The 16,791-nt window shown below is 42.6% G+C and overlaps 1 protein-coding gene across 1 annotated transcript; it reads right to left on the minus strand.

Annotated features, from left to right (window-relative positions):
- Positions 1-1,297: 1,297 nt before the first annotated feature.
- On the minus strand, positions 1,298-16,736 carry pes (pescadillo). Its single transcript, XM_039013202.1, has 15 exons — positions 16,596-16,736; positions 15,964-16,043; positions 15,575-15,728; positions 15,318-15,427; positions 12,929-13,100; positions 10,294-10,383; positions 7,615-7,731; positions 7,215-7,292; positions 6,919-7,008; positions 6,294-6,424; positions 5,997-6,122; positions 5,006-5,190; positions 3,736-3,857; positions 3,059-3,244; positions 1,298-1,870 (listed from the first exon to the last, which is right to left on the minus strand). Exons 1-15 carry the CDS (start codon positions 16,617-16,619, stop codon positions 1,787-1,789), a joined length of 1,749 nt encoding a protein of 582 aa, XP_038869130.1. The 5' UTR covers positions 16,620-16,736; the 3' UTR covers positions 1,298-1,786.
- Positions 16,737-16,791: the final 55 nt, after the last annotated feature.

Here is a 16,791-nt window from a genome sequence, read left to right on the forward strand (position 1 = left end):
CCAAACCGTTCTGTGCTTTCACATCACAGTTCCAGCAGCAAAGGTGGATGGGTAGCTCGGTTCACCCGTGTGAAAAAGCTAACAGTGAAACCATGGCAACCTCCACCTCCGTCCACGCCACGATCCTCATGTGGCGGCATCAGATTCCACATCTCTGGTATCAGAGTTGGCCCAACTGCACATATGAAACCAAGAAGGCTACCATCTGCTATTTACAGAGCCAGTGTTATCATACTGATGACTTGTCGAGATCAGGGGAGAATGACTCTCTGCTCTCATTGAAGCCACGAAGGTCAAGGCGGACTGCGGTACAGCTGGCATTGTTTTAAAAAAAAAACAGTATCCCCATTCTAGTGAATGGAGAAAAATCTTTGGGTTCAATCTTCGTGTAAAAAGAAAAATCAGGTTACCAATAATTGCTTCTATTACACCAGATGTATGTCCTTGAACCAGTTCCTTCAAAATAGCACACAGAAGTTAAGGATTATTCAGTTGCTACTGGCAGCACCACGGTCAGCCTTCAACTGGAGATACTCAAGGAGAGGGCAGCACCAAACTAGCCTGCAACGTCACTTCCTGGACTAACTCAAACTGTGCATGTTGTCTTGAAAATCTACCCCATGAAACACCATCTTAGCTGCCAAAACTGACTTCCTTGCCTTCAAAGGCACTATCTTCACATAGCAATGAATGGGGCCACGTGATCGATGGGTTTGTCCATTCATATACAGTCATTGGTCAAGACTGATGCTTTGTATGGTTGTGGCTACCAGTACAGCGCCATCTAGTTGTCACGTCGGAAATAAAGCTGACAACTTTAGATCGAGCCTAACCCTTTTCCATTCTCCTAAGCTGCTGCGTTAGGGCTCCTAACCCGCTATGTAGTCACTTCTGTCCATAGCTGGGTGAGGCTTAGCTAACATGCTACGGTTGTCAACAAACCATTATTCTAGACAAACCATCAGTATCACAACGGCACCATGAAATTACTCAAGCCCCGCCAAACCTAGGAGAATTGGACTCCCAGTCAGTGGCAGTGACTAGAAGTAACAGTAAGTAATTCATTACACTGGACAGCGATGCAAGAATCTTAATCCAAAGGATCCGCACCATTTAAACGTTGATGAAGGAAAGTCTTGAAGCCCTAACGCATAAAACAAAGAAAGATTGGACATAAGTGACAGGTAGTGCTAGGTTGACAGGGGTAACTAAGCACTACCGTGTGCATTGCTGCCACACCTTACCCACCTCCCTGCCCTCCCTCAAGTTAAAAGAAGTGGGACAATTAACAAAAAAAAGAAGTCCATAAACAATTTATTTGAATTACATATCAAGCAAAGAGTCACCTTTTTTAAGCATACAAAATGTTTTCATGGGGTAAGCTTCATACACATTTGAATTTGTCTGATGACACCAACAAGTTATTCTACTGAAGTATTCAGAACCACATTTAATTACACATGCCATAGATTAAAATAGGGTGAATCATGGGGGGGGGGGGGGGGGGGAATTCAGGTACAGAGTACTGACCAGTTCACACAAGAACAAAGCAAAGTCACCTCACGATGGTTGTGGCAGGGTGGATAATATTTCACAACAATGTGACTCCTCCAGCTTTTCCAACTGCCAATATGCGTGACCACATGGTTTTAACACTCATCATATTCAATGGGACCAACTTTTTCCTGAATAAACCTATTAGTTTCATGAGACTTCAACCTTGTATGATTGACGACCATACAAATAAAAAAGAACGAGTCCTTGATGAATATCCACAGTTAAGCGGCTACTGTTTCTTGGCTTTTTTCTGCTTCTTCTGAGCCTTGCCTGCGTCCTCGTGGGCCTTTCTCTTGGCCGTCAGTTTGTTAACCTGCGAGGGGAAAGTAGATTGAGTTAATGAACAGTGGAGTAAAATCGAGAATTCATGGGTGTGCAACCAAGGTCACATGCTCTCTAAAAGAGCTATTGTTTTAGCGTGCAAGGTTTCCTGGCTATTCAAACCCTGTTAATCATTATCACGACAGCTCAATAGGTAGATACTAGGCACAAAGATAGCAGCCTAGTGGAAAGTACACAGCCAGTTATCCCAAAATGCCAGGCCTGATCCTCTACCTCCATGTATATTAATACGGCTGTTCCCGAGGCAAATGTACTAATGGGTCTGACACGGTAATGTGCTGCGTCTATCTATTTATCTATCGTGCCGTTAAAGTATTTACCCCCTTACCGACTTTCTCCATTTTTGACACTGATTGTTAGACCTTCAACTAAAACCTAATATTAGACAAAGGAAACATGAGTGAACAAATAACAAAATGTGATACTTATTTGATTTATTTAATAAACAAATTTAAGAAGAAACCAATGCCCTTGTGAACAGGTAATTGCCCCCTTACACTCGTGTGGTTCCGGAGTTAATCAGTTTTTTGTTGTTGTATAAACTACTCGTTTCAGGTCCTGCCACGACATCTCAAAATCAGGTTTAGGTCTGGACTTTGACTTGGCCATTCAAACTTGAAATGTGTAGCTTCACAGCCATTCTGATGTAGACTTGCGTGTGTGTTTTGGATCATTGTCTTGATTGAGACGTGGCCGGACATGAAACGTGCAGTTTATGCTCGAAAACCCCCAAATGTCGCTGAGTTAAAGAAGCTCTGCATGGAAGAGTGGGACAAAATTCCTCCCCAGCGACGTGAGAGAATAATCAACAACTACAGGAAGCGTTTGGTTGGAGTCATTGCAGCTAAAGGTGGCACAACAAGTTATAGTGTAAGGGGGCAATTACTTTATCACACAGGGGCATTGGGTATTACATCACTTTAAAACTCAATTGTTTGTGTTATTCCCTCAGGTTTATCTAATATTAGGTTTTGGTTGAAAATCTGATAACTCAACGTAAAAAATATGCTAAAATAGAGAAAATCGGAAAGGGGAAAATACTTTTTTTCACAGCACTGTATCTATGTAAATATCTATCTCCATCGACAGGCAACGGGACACAGTGATGGCATGTGAAGTGCCATGTCGGTTTGGCCGGTGCGCAGCGGAGGGGACTCACCTCTCGGGTCGTCCTCTTCTTGCCGAACATGATCTTGTCGTACAGGTACTTCTCCTTCTTCTTCATCATCATGATGGCCAGACGCTTCTCCTCTGCCTTCTCCTCCTGCTCCAGTCGAACCTTGTTCCCCACGGAACCAGTTTCCCAGGGTTTCACTTTGCCGGGGGTCACCTTCACCGCCAAAGTCTGCAGGGACAGGAGAGAAAAGATACATCTAAAGGTGTGTCCAAAATGGCACTCTATAGTGCACTACGCCTTACGATAATGTTTTATGTTAGATGAAACAGGCCATTCAGATGGTAAAACTGTAGAGCAGGGATCAACTAGATTCAGCCACGGGATGATTCTTGAGCGGAAGGTCAGGAACATAATTCTAAATAACTTGTAGACTGGAAATTGACCGGAAGAAACCCAAACTGATATAATATTTGACTAAAACAATTTCAAAACCTTGCTTAAAATTTCTATACGATCAAATATCTCCCTCTATAATGCGAGAGAATATTATTTATTATACTTTTCCCCCCTCAAAATTAAAAACCACTTGTAGCGGACTTTAAATTTATATATTTTGTTGAAAAGTTGGGAGGGGGCAGATCAAATCACCCGAGGCCAAATTCGGCCCGTGGGCCACCAGTTGGGGAACCCTGGTGTAGAGACTGCTAGGATTCTCTCACCTTGCCATGGGCTCGCGTATCCTCCATCTTCTTCAGATTCTTCTCCTCGGTCAACTCTTCATCGTCCACATCATCATCCTCTTCTTCCTCCTCTTCATCCTCCTCCTCTTCATCCTCTTGTACTGATATAAAAGAAAAATGGTTGAACATTTTAGTTCAACGCAACATACATCATGCAGGTGCAGAAACATGTGAAGCAGAGAGCAGAGAGGGATACAAAGTATATTGAAAGCAGGCGCTTCCACACCGGTGTGGTTCCTGAGTTAATTAAGGAATTACAATCCCATCATGCTTAGGGTCATGTATAGAAATGCTCAGCAGGCCATTATTTTGGCCACCATGGCTATGCCCCAATAGGATGACAATGCCCCCATCCACAAAATTGGATGTTCCAAGTCCACAACAATGCTTAAACCACACCAGGAGACCTCGAGGGTAAAAATGGAAGAAATGTGGATTAAAATGCACACCAGCCAGAGACCGTTGTTTGGTTAGTGATGTTTCTGTAGCGCTCATGTGATTACAAAGTTTGCTAAACAAATGGCCACTGGATTGATGCAAATAATCATATTCTGCCAGGTAGGCACAGGCTACTTTGTAATAAACATTTAATTGAGAAGGTTTTTAGGAAAGTCTTTCCATCTACCAGAAGACGGTTGTCATTACATTAGACTCATCACTAACGGCTACAAAAAGTGGCAGACAAACGCGCACAGACGGGCAGAATGTTCAGAAAGGAAAATACAAATCACGGATGCATTTTGTTCATGTCTTATGATAATAATATTGGGCAAATTAATGCATTTTCTAATAAGTTCAATACATTTAGATGATTTTTTTTGGTTCAACAATTTATTCCGTTTTAAAATCTGGGTTCGATCTGCAACGCAGATTTTATAGGGCACTACGAGTAGTCACTGAATTGTTTGAGGAGCATGAAAATGATGTAAACCATATGCCATCAGATCTCAACCCAATTGAACACTTATGGGAGATTCTAGAGCGGCACCTGAGACAGTTTTCCACTTCAAAACACCAAATGATGTAATCTCTTGTGGAAGAACGGTGTCGCATCCCTCCCATAGAGTTCCAGATACTTGTAGAATCGATGTCAAGGTCCATTGAAGCAATGAGCCCAACGCCCTATTAAGACACTATGTTGAAATGTTTTTTATTTTAGCGGTTAACTGTAGGTTGCATAGGAAATGGCACCCTATTCCCTCTACAGTGTACTACTTTTGACCAGAGTCCAGCTCTGCTCAGCTCTTACCAGGCTTCTCCCCGCGCTGCAGGGCCATGAGCTTTAACTTCTCCGGGGGCACGTAGTCGCCGTCCTTCTCCTCCACGAAGGGCGAGAGGTGGGGCGGCAGCGTCGTCCCCAGGAAGTAGTCCTCAACGGGCAGGCGCATCTTGGCGTTGACAGAGTCAAACACCCACTGGGGCTGGATGTAGTACCTGGAGCAGGACACAACCACCACACACGGTTACAGTTACACACCTGCCTGCCTCCTTTACGACCAAGGTTTCTACACAGATATGGATCAAATTGGGTTCAAATAATAGCCGTCTTCTTTCAAATACTTTAAGCGTTTGATCCAGAAAGTCTGGAGTGCCAGATGGGCGGAGTTTGCACCTTTGGGACTAATCCATTGTGCCAGATGGGCTCCATTGGGAAATGTATACAGTCAGTCAACCCAACCCATATTTGAATGTAACATTTAAACATTCCAAAAAGATGTGAGACCATTCACACATTGGCAAGTTGAGGTTGTAATCACAACAGCTGAAGACAAAGGTCTGGACAGGGTTAGGAGGCCCATAGTGTCGGCATTATGTACCCTGTTTAAAGCTAAGCTCTATGAAGAGCGATAAAGGGGACAAGAACTGTCACACGTGGCTCTGCCCACAGACTCCACCCCCTGGAAGCCCTGGATAACAGGGGCCTTTGAGCGGCCAGAGCAGGAAGAGCCCCTTTGAAAGGGGGCATTGTGGGGATGAGCTGAGCCCATCTCTGAGGGGGGACTGAAGGAAGGAGAAGGAAACCCCCTAACCAGAGCAACAGTTAGCAGCCGGGCAACAAAACACTTGGGTCTGTAAATAGCCCTGGCTGAAATAAAATTGTGATTTGAACGAGGGGCGGGGGTTGTATTTTCTTTTCTTCCAAAGATCATTCAGGCAAAGATTTTGAATGAACGGCAAGACATTGGCAACCACTGTAATAACTGCGGATAAAGGTATATGAACCGTCGGGTTCCCTTCACCTGTTGATGTACTGCTTGTCCATGTCAGGCCTGTCTACAATCTGATGAGTGATTGTCTCGTCGGTCACTTCATAGGTGCCACCGATGCAGAGGGACTTGTCCCAGGACACCTCGGCACCAAAACACCTGGCAGACAGAGAGGGATGGAGATCAAGAAAACAAAACAATGGTTCACTTCATGGTGCATCAAAGCTCCCCTTTGAGGTGCGGTGTGGCATGGAAACCATCCCCAAAAGCTTTGGCTTGCTTTTACTTCCCAGGGAGCCGTAATGTCTGTGGCGGTGGGCTGGTTCTCACCTCAGGATAAAAGCCAGTGACTCTCTGGGAACTTCCCTGTTCAAGAAGAACTTGAGCCCCTCAAAAAGCCTATTCTGGGCCTCCTGCTCTTTCTGCTCCTTCTCTCTGGCCTGCATATTCTCCTGGTCCTCCTGAAGAAAGACAGAAGGTGTGGGTGAAAGGAGACAGGAAAAGCTTTTAGAAGTGTAGACAGGCAGTTAGTGGGGTGGTTTGGTTGCATCATGTTGTTTATAAAACAGCTTGTAGCCATAGAGGAGTGCTGCCCAGTCTAACACTGCTAATGAGGTGAATCCATCGGGGAAAAACGTGAGCCTCTCCCTGTAGACCCACTGATTTTCAGAGTGTGGCCTTCCTGTGAGCAATTAGTTCAATCAGCTACTTTTATCCCATCATCAAATTGCCTAACAACGATTTAGAAAGAACATCAACGTCAAATACAGAGGACGACTTTTGTATGAGAACTATCAATTTACGACGAGGGTGCGCTACAAATAGTTCCTCCACCCACAAAGTTCTGGGAAAGAAAGGGCTTTCTAAATGGAAGGAATGAAAGGTGAACGTGGGAGGCATTGGTCATAACACACTCGTGACCACCTGGTAGCTACTTTATTCAGTGTCTCCTTACCCCCTCGGTAGGGAAATGGTCCAGCTGGTTCTCCTCCTCCTCTGCGGTGGCGACCACCCGTGCCAGGCTGGCACTCAGGGCTGACAGTTTCTGTTGAGCGCATGAAACTCACAGGTTCAGTTTACACACAGCTTAAAAACACATTTCTACTGATAAGAGTACCATCAAGGACGGGCTGGTAGCCCAGATCAATAAAGAGGGATGTCGCCCTGTCCGACATATACAGGAATCCTCAAGTTAATATTTAGTTTACTCATTGATTTGTATCAATCCATAACAGTGACGAAAAGGCCCACCTCCAAGTAGCTCTCTGAGTCCATAGCGTAGTCCTCCTCGTGCTCTGCCTTCAGCTCCGACTCAGCTTTGCTGTCCAGCTGGAGAGATGGGTGGAGTTAGCAACAGCGCAGACAGACAACAACTAGCAGGCCAATGATCTCTGTATACTACAAGACAATATAATGTTCATCGACAAAAAGAACATGGTTACAAAAAAGGCGCCGCTTGTGACGCGTGATAGCTGAAATGGTTCTCCGGGATCGTATTCATTAGGGCACACTGTAGCAAAATGTTTTGCAACGGAAAACAAAAACAAGCATTTCTTATTTAACTTCCGGTAGCCCCTCCATGTTTCAGTCCGTTTTCTTCCGCTTGTTGCGTAATGAACACGATGCAAGTTAAGGCCAGGTACTGGGTTACCTTGGGCGGGTAGACCAGGTTGAGGGTCTGGTAGAGGCGGAAGTTAATGAAGCCAAAGAGGGTAGTGTACATCTCTGTGAAGGTGGCCATTACTCTGTAGTCCACATCTGTCGGGTGCTGGGGGAGAAAGGATAGATAATTAAGCCTGAAAGAATGCATTGTAGAGTCAATGTTGAGGAGAGCCATTGCTTATCGCTTATCAAATTCCTCTAATTTACCCACAATTAACAGCATCAACTTAAATTTGCCTTGAAGCAATGCCTCTCACTCCATTCTCAGATAGATTATTTTCTATAGGTATAGTGTGAAGGAATGTGTGTTTGGGATATCTGATGTATCAGACCATAGTATCATTTCTATGGCCATACATCTAAACTGTAGGAAAATAAAGACTGTGTGGAGATGGCCCTTTTCAAAATTCTCACATTCAATGGTAGATCATATAAAAATGGAAAGAAGGAGATGTAGAGGAAAATGATAAGTTGAATCCTAATATTCTATGGGATGCAGTGAAGGTTGTCATTTGTGCAAAACTAAATCACACATACAACATTCCAGAAGAAAGCTAGATTGGCTATATATCAGAATTTGGCTATATATCAGAATTTGATTAAGAAGTTGAAAGGTATGGAACAAAAAGAAAAGATCACTTGATCCACAACAAATTAAACAAGGATAATAGATGATATTCTGAGTAACAGTAATTTATTCTAAACAGATTTCATGAGGGGGGCCGTAAAGCTACAAGACTGCTATCTAGACGAATACACAGATATATTTTGTATTTGCTAAGATAAGAGATCCACAAAGTAGACAAATTAAACACTGACCCATGACCATAGCCATAACCACGAGTCCGACGCAAAGGATATACTGCTTTGTCAAGACCAGGCAGTGTCAGAGGAAGGCCACTATTATTATTTTTAGACTCCAGTCACCCAAATCATACACTGTTCTCTCTGCTACCGCACAGCAAGCAGTACCAGAGCAGCAAGTCTAGGTCCAAAAGGCTTCTTAACAGCTTCTACCCCCAAGCCATAAGACTGCTGAACAATTAATCAAATGGCCACCTGGACTATTTACATTAACCCCCCCCCCACATCACCAACAAACTATCATGGTCCAAACACACCAAGACCGTTGTGAAGAGGGAACGATAACATCTATTCTCCTCAGGATTGCTGATTCAACTTGTTAGCCAGGGTTCGTGAAGATAACCAATAATTCTACAATGTTCAGATGAGACTGAAATAAGGTGACGATTAATATTGACTGCTATTGATGTAAAAGATTACTAGGTCTTTTAGAGTTTATTCAGAAGATAACAGCTCTATAAACATTATTTTGTGGCGCCCCAACTTTCTAGTTAATTATCTACCTGATTAGCTTAATCAGGTAATATTACAGAGAAATGATTTTATAGAATAGCATGTCATATCACTTAATCCGGCATAGCCAAAAACACGACAGAACTATTTAAGACCATGGAGGACATATTGGACCCAATAACAACATTCACGTTAGATATTTGGTTTGATATGGTCTGGAAACAGATATTGGAGAGAAGAATTAGGATCATGAGAGTTCATATGATGTCAAATTTAAATCTGGCACATATGATGAGTTTTAAACAATGGGTTAATCAGGGTATAACAGCATTGTGTACCATTGTTGAGAATGGGAAGAGTTAGATCCTGAAAACTCAAGGCAACATACAAAACCAGGATTTTTTAGATACTTACAGTAAAATGGATTACTATATCAACGGAGCTAAAGCATATAAACTCACCCATGGACTAAAGGAGTTTTGAGAGCAATTAGTAAAGCATATAAGGCAAGTAAATTTAAGGTAATCTCAGTATTGTACCAAGGCTTGATAGAAAGTAAAGGAAAGTCAATGTTGTAGATCAAGGACATTTTTGTAAAATGAATCCACTTTAATCTCAGAAGATGAAGAGTGGAAGAACGTGTACAACACAACTGGCAACCACTAATTCAAGAATATGGACAGAGTTACGTTGGAAGAACCTGACTTGATTCTTTATTACAGCTAAAATTAAGAGTAAACTTTGTACGCAACAAATGTGTTGGAGAATGTGTGGACACATGGAAGCTAACCACTATCATATGTTGTGGAAATGCAAAAAATGTGTGTTTTGGGATAAGGTGTGTTCTACTATTAAAGACATCCTGTGCTAGGATGGTGTGCCTAGGACTTGCTCTGTTGTCTACCCAGGAAATGTACAGGATGAAATAAGGGCATGTGAATAGTATATGATTAGGAACCTTCTTGCAGCTAGTAAGAAAGCTATAACAAACATTTTTTATTAATTAGATCCTCCCAAACTAGATGATTGGTTAGCCATTATACAATAAATCTATATGGAAAATATATCTTATTTGTTAAGAAATAAGGGAAAACAAGTTTGAGGCCAGATGGGAGAAATTGATATGGTTTGAGGCTCAGTAATGGGATATTAACTACTTAATGTGGTTATGACATAACTGTATGAACGTTGTGATGTTAATATTGTACACAATGTATCCCTGAACACCGGTCTTTTGCATGTATTTTATGTATACATTTTACTATGGTGAATTTCTGTACATTAGTGGGAAAATCCAAAGTATATAAAAAAAAAGTCTCTTTGAGCTGCTGTGATGTGACTCAGCACTTACATCATGGGCAAACTGGTAGGGCACGAGCCAGGTGATGAGCTGTCCAAGGACCTCTGCCTGATAGTAAATCCCCTTGATGGAGAGGAAAACCTGCCAGGGAAAGCAAAACCATGTCAAGTGTACTGCGGAATATCAGTTATTCTCTTTGCTAAAGAGCATGTATCTCATTCAGACAAATTCAATGTGAACTAACCACTCAAATTGCTTTCACAACACGTAATAGGCTTCTAACACCGCTAAGTACACTGAACAAAAATATAAAACGGCAGGTGTTGGTCCCATGTGTCATGAGCTAAAAAAATGTTTTTTGGGGGGCACAAATTTGTTTACGTTGCCATTAGTGGGCATTTCTCCTTTGCCAAGATAATCCATCGACCTGACAGGTGTGGCATATCAAGAAGCTGATTAAACATGATCGTTACACAGGTGCACCTTGTGCTGTGGACAATAAAAGGCCACTTTAAAATGTGCAGTTGTGTCAACCAACACAATAGCACAGATGTCTCAAGTTGAGGGAGCGTGCAATTGGCATGCTGACTGCAGGAATGTCCACCAGCGCCGCTGCCAGATCATCTAATGTTCATTTCTCTACCGTAAACTGCCGTTTTAGAGAATTTGGCAACTAGCCTCACAACCGCAGACCATGTGTAACCACGCGAGCCCAGGACCTCCACATCCGGCTTCTTCACCTGCAGGATCATTTGAGGAGGCGTTGGAGAGGTCATGAGGAGTGTGTATGTAATGAAGCCCTTGTGTGTAAAAATAAATTCTGATTGGGGAGTCAGGCCCAGCCAGTGGCTGTACCCCTGCCCAGTCATGTTAAATCCACAGATTAGGCCTAATGAATTTCTTTAAATTGACTGATTTCCTTATATGAACTGTAACTCAGTAACATCTTTGAAATTGTTGCATGTTGCTTTTATATTTTTGTTCAGTACATACGGAAAGGTCAGACCCCTTGAGTTTTTCAACATTTTGTTACATTACAGCCCTATTCAAAAACATATTCAATAAATGTTTTTCCTCAATCTACACACAATACCCCATAATGACAAAGCATAAGCAGGTTTTTGCAAATGTATTAAAAATAAAAAACAGAAATACCTTTACATAAGTATTCAGACCCTTTGCTATGAGACTCGAAATTGAGCTCCGGTGCATCCTTTTTCCACTGATCATCCTTGAGATGTTTCTACAACTTGATTGGACTCCACTTGTGGTAAATTCAATTGATTGGACATGATTTGGAAAGGCACACACCTGTCTGTCTATATAAGGTCCCACAGTTGACAGTGCATGTCAGAGAAAAAAACAAGCCATGAGGTTGAAGGAATTGCCCGTAGAGCTCTGAGACGGGATTGTGTCAAGGCACCAATCTGGGGAAAGACACCCAAAAGAATTCTACAGCATTGAAAGTCCAAGAACACAGTGGCCTCCATCATTCTTAAACAGAATAAGTTTGGAACCACCAAGACTCTCCCTAGAGCTGGCTGCCCGGCAAACCTGAGCAATCGGGGGAGAAGGGCCTTGGTCAGGGAGGTGAGCAAGAACTCAATGGTCACTGACAGAGCTCCAGAGTTCCTCTGTGGAGATGGGAAAACCTTTCAGAAGGACGACCATCTCTGCAGCACTCCACCAAATCACGCCTTTATGGTAGAGTTGCCAGACGGAAGCCACACCTCAGTAAAAGGCACATGACAGCCTGCTTGGAGTTTGCCAAAAGGCACCTAAAGACTCTAAGACCATGAGAAACAAGATTATATGGTCTGATGAAACCAAGATTGAACTCTGGTCTGAATGCCAAGCGTCACGTCTGGAGGGAACCGGGCACCATCCCTACGGGGAAGCATGGTGGTGGCAGCATCATACTATGGGGATGTTTTTCAGCGGCAGGGACTGGGAGACTAGTCAGGATCGAAGGAATGATTAACGGAGCAAAGTCCAGCGAGATCCTTGATGAAAACCTGCTCCAGAGCACACAGAACCTCAGACTGGGGCGAAGGTTCACCTTCCAACAGGACAACGACCCTAAGCACACAGCCAAAACAATGCAGGAGTGGCTTCGGGACAAGTCTCTGAATGTCCTTGAGTGGCCTAGCCAAAGCCTGGACTCGAACCAAATCAAATATCTCTGGAGACACCTGAAAATAGCTGTCCTATCCAACCTGACAGAGCTTGAGAGGATCTGCAGAGAAGAATGGGAGAAACTCCCCAAATACTGGTGTGCCAAGCTTGTAGCTTCATAACCAAGAACACTCGAGGCTGTAATCGCTGCCAAAGGTGTTTCAACAAAGTAATGAGTAAAGGGTCTGAATGTGATATTTCCGGCTATATATTTTTTGAAAAAAATATTTTTTGCTGTGTCATTATGGGGTACTGTGTGTAGATTGATGAGTGGGAACAAAGTATTTAATCAATTTTAGAATAAGGCTGTAAAGTATTTCTTTTGCCAAAGTCAAGGGGTCTGAATACTTCAAATGCACTGAATATACAATTGTCATGACTTAAATCCATTTCAGTGGTTATTGTACCTGTAACAGTCAGCATCATTACTTAATCAATCAATCATGCCTACATTCATGAGGACCAACTATTTATGTTAGCGAGGACACATCTGCAGTCTCGTCCTTCCTACCTTCCTGAGAGAGCGAGATGTGACCACGTAGTTCATCCACTCCACAGTGAGGCGTCGGCATAGCGTGATGGTCTGGACGTGGCACTTCCCCGTGCGGGCAAAGGTGGAGAACAGGAAGCACATGGAGAGGGCGTCGTCAATGTCACGGAGGGCATCGATGAAAGTGGGGTACCTGGCACACAAATAGACCCGAACATAACCCTCATCAGAAATGTAGGACATCCTTTACAAATGTTATGTTGACATGAGCCGTAAACAGGGCTCAACACCATAGAGATCTTATGACTTGCCATGGCTACTGATAGAGATTTCTGTGCATGTGCAGGATTTTTATTTTTTACGTAGCTGCTGCCCACTCTGCTGCATTCATAGCTTCTGCTCAGTGCTCCCACTGCTGCTTCCCTCCCATTGACATGGAGGGGGTAACGTCATGTTGTACACCCTCTCGTTGACATGAAGGGGGTAACGTCTTGTTGTTGGTAAAAGACCAAGTCCATATTATGGCAAGAACAGCTCAAATAAGCAAAGAGAAACTACAGTTCATCATGAGCAGCAGCTACATAGGGTAAGGGCTGGGCGACATGGCCAAAATATCCTATCACGGTATTTAAAAAGAAATTGACGAAATGACTGTATTTATGTTTTTGAATAATAAAAGTCATACATTTTCTATGAGTAGTGCGTGACCCTAGGGTGGCAACACATAAATCACATAGAATGTCAATGGATCTCTATTTGATTGTTAAATAGTGTTCAATTAAAACTACAAGCAAAAATAATTCCCTGCATTTTCATACATATCTGCATTTCCTGCACTCATTTGAGATCATTCCCACACTGCAACGATATGGGTAAAAAAAAAAATCTAGGCCATATTTTTAACCAATGTTTCAATTGCGATTTAGATCAAAACACTTGGGTGAACTGTTGGAATCATGGAAAAAATTATGATTATTCTAATTCTACAGTTAGAAGATCATAGTGGGCACTTTAAATACAGTGTTAATTGACATGACAACAAATGAAAATGCCAGAGGAGTTATTGTGACAGGGTAAGGAACCAAAGTGTTGGTCAGTGCTTCCTAGGGGACCCTATAATCTTTGGCAACATTAAAACGTTATCTTAGCTACTTCATGTAGCTAACATTTATGCTGTGCATATTCCCCTTTCATTTAGAAGATACTGTTGCACAATCAACATGCTGATTTAGGCCTACACCGTCACTGGTATTATCTGGCTCTATAGCTAGCTCTGTTTAGTCTGACTCAGTACATTTAGCCAGCTTACTAGCGATTAGCAGCTAACACGACTTAGCCACAATGTGCTAAGAAAAGACAAACTAGCTTTTTGCAGATATAAGAAAGAATTGAATCGTTTAACTATAGAATGCTTATGGATTTATATTAAAAAGCATCATAGTCATCAACATTGCTGCATGTGTTGCATTGGCCAGGCAGACTGAACGCAAGTGTCTCGTAGTTGACCAACAAAAAGGGCACTCCTTGAGTGCCAGTGGGCGAGGCAAGTTCTGTGTGGTAAGTAGCATGGAGAGAGAGAGAGCGGAGAGAGGACTCAAGTAGCGGAGTAAAGAATAACATTCAACTACAGATATAGAAGGTAAAGTAAAAACCCCAAACGGTCCATGCATCAATACCGGTATATCGTAAAATACGGTATACCGCCCAGCCCTACATAGTGTGCGTAAAATAACATGCACAGAACATGATCCAGATCCTTAGCTTTGAGAAAAAGGCTTCCAGATAGGCAGGAGCAAAAAGTCAGTATTGGCAGTCACTGCCTATTTTCTATTCCCCGAGTGTAGAAAACATTAGGAACACATTCCCAATATTGAGTTGCTCCCCCATTTTCCCTCAGAACAGCCTCGATTCACTGGGACACGGACTCTACAAGATGTCGAAAGCATTCCACTGGGATAATGGCCCAGAATGATTCAAATGCTTCCAACAGTTGTGTCAAGTTGGCCGGATGTCCTTTGGGTGGTGGACCATTCTTGATATACACGGGAAACTGTTGAGCATGAAAAATCCAGAAGCGTTGCAGTTCTTGACACAAACTGGTGCACCTGGCACCTTTTACCACACCCCGTTCAAAAGGCACTTAAATATTTTGTATTGCCCATTCACCCTCTGAATGGCACACATACATAATCCATGTCTCAAGTTTTAACCTGTCTCTTCCCCTTCATCTACATTGATTGAAGTGTATTTTACAGGTGACATCAATACGGGATCAGAGCTTACACCTGGATTCACTGTCATGGAAAGAGCCAAATGTTCCTAATATTTTGAACATTCAGTGTATGTAATTATATGCTCAACATTGCCATCTCCTGTTTGCAGTTGGCACTGCAGTGGATTGAGACCTCACCTCTCCTTGATGATGTGGTCCAGTTTGTAGCCAGGCTTGTTATCTCTCAGTCTCTCCACCCCTGTCCATTCTGCCTTTCCATATGCCTTCCTCAGTTTACGAACAAACACCTACCAGAGACAGAACAGGACAAGGCAGCCTTACTAGATCTGCCCCTTGATTTGAAAATAGTGGACAGAAAATTCACTGTATGGTACGAAAATGTCAATAAACAAACATGTCTATATAGTAGTCAAAACACTAGAATAAAACATTACCTTGTACTCTCTAAACTTTCGAACGATGGGCTCGTGCAGGAGGAACCGGATGTCTTTGAGCAGGTAGAATGTGCGGGGGGCCGTGGAACCCTTGTTCACCTTCTTCTTGTGCTTAGGCTCATGAGGGTAGATGCCTTTCAGAATACACAGGCGTCTATGGAAAACAGGACGAAGATGCAGACTCAATTTGGCATAGCTATAACTAATACCAGAGGCAACCATGTGATTACATTCACAACCAAAGTACACCACAGGGAAGAAAACGGACTGAAATAAGGAGGGCCTACAACTCACAAAACACGTATTTTCCATTGTAAAACTTTTGCTACAGTGTGTACTAATGAATACGACCCAAGTTGTGGTGGGTCAGTAGCAACGTTACCCAGTACCTGAAATCTGCCAGGCTTAGCTGCAGCTTCTTGCGGGCTTTGTTCCGTGTGATGTAGTTGGTGGCAGAGCCCCTCTCATACTGAATACAAATGGGTTTACAGTTACTCACAAGAAATGAAGACAGTAAAAGATGTGGGGTATTGGAGAAACCTGGCTTTTAGCGAGGATGTCATTCTTAGATTGTTACTACAACACGTGTAACCATACTAAATCGCAAAAACCTTGATGCTGACAATGTTCTGCGCATCTTTTATCACTATTTAGTACTCTGTCTTTTTTATTCACCAGGTGAAGATGTAACGTACTACCGTAGCAGCTAGGCTAACGTTAACTAGCTAGCATAGAAGGGTTGAAAACAATCTGCATCAACGGCATATGACTAGACCGACGTAGAACTACAATAGTTGAGTACAAAGACGTGTTTCATGCAAGCAATCTATTACAAAAATGTGATTATTAGCAGGATTATAGTTTTACAGCTAACTAGTAACAGCTACCTAAACATGTTCGGCCTAAAGTAAAACCATAGCTATTTAATGCTGTGCTCTGATAAACTACTGTAGCCAACTTTAGCTTTACGTAGCTAGCAAAATCGTTGGATACTTAATTTGACAGATAGTGACAACCTTACCTTCTTTTTCTGTAGACCCCCCATTTACAATAGATATTTTCGTGTTATTCTAATAAATTACTTTTTTTAATGGCTTTACTTCTCTAGACAATCCTGTAAACACAACCACCACGAAAAAATTCGTGGCTGATGCACGTGTTGTGTGACATGCGCGGAATAAACTCGCAGGACCCCGACACCTCAAGCTGTCCATTTT

This window comes from Salvelinus namaycush, chromosome 18 (genome assembly GCF_016432855.1).
Source record: "Salvelinus namaycush isolate Seneca chromosome 18, SaNama_1.0, whole genome shotgun sequence".
In the NCBI taxonomy this organism is placed as follows: Eukaryota; Metazoa; Chordata; class Actinopteri; order Salmoniformes; family Salmonidae; genus Salvelinus; species Salvelinus namaycush.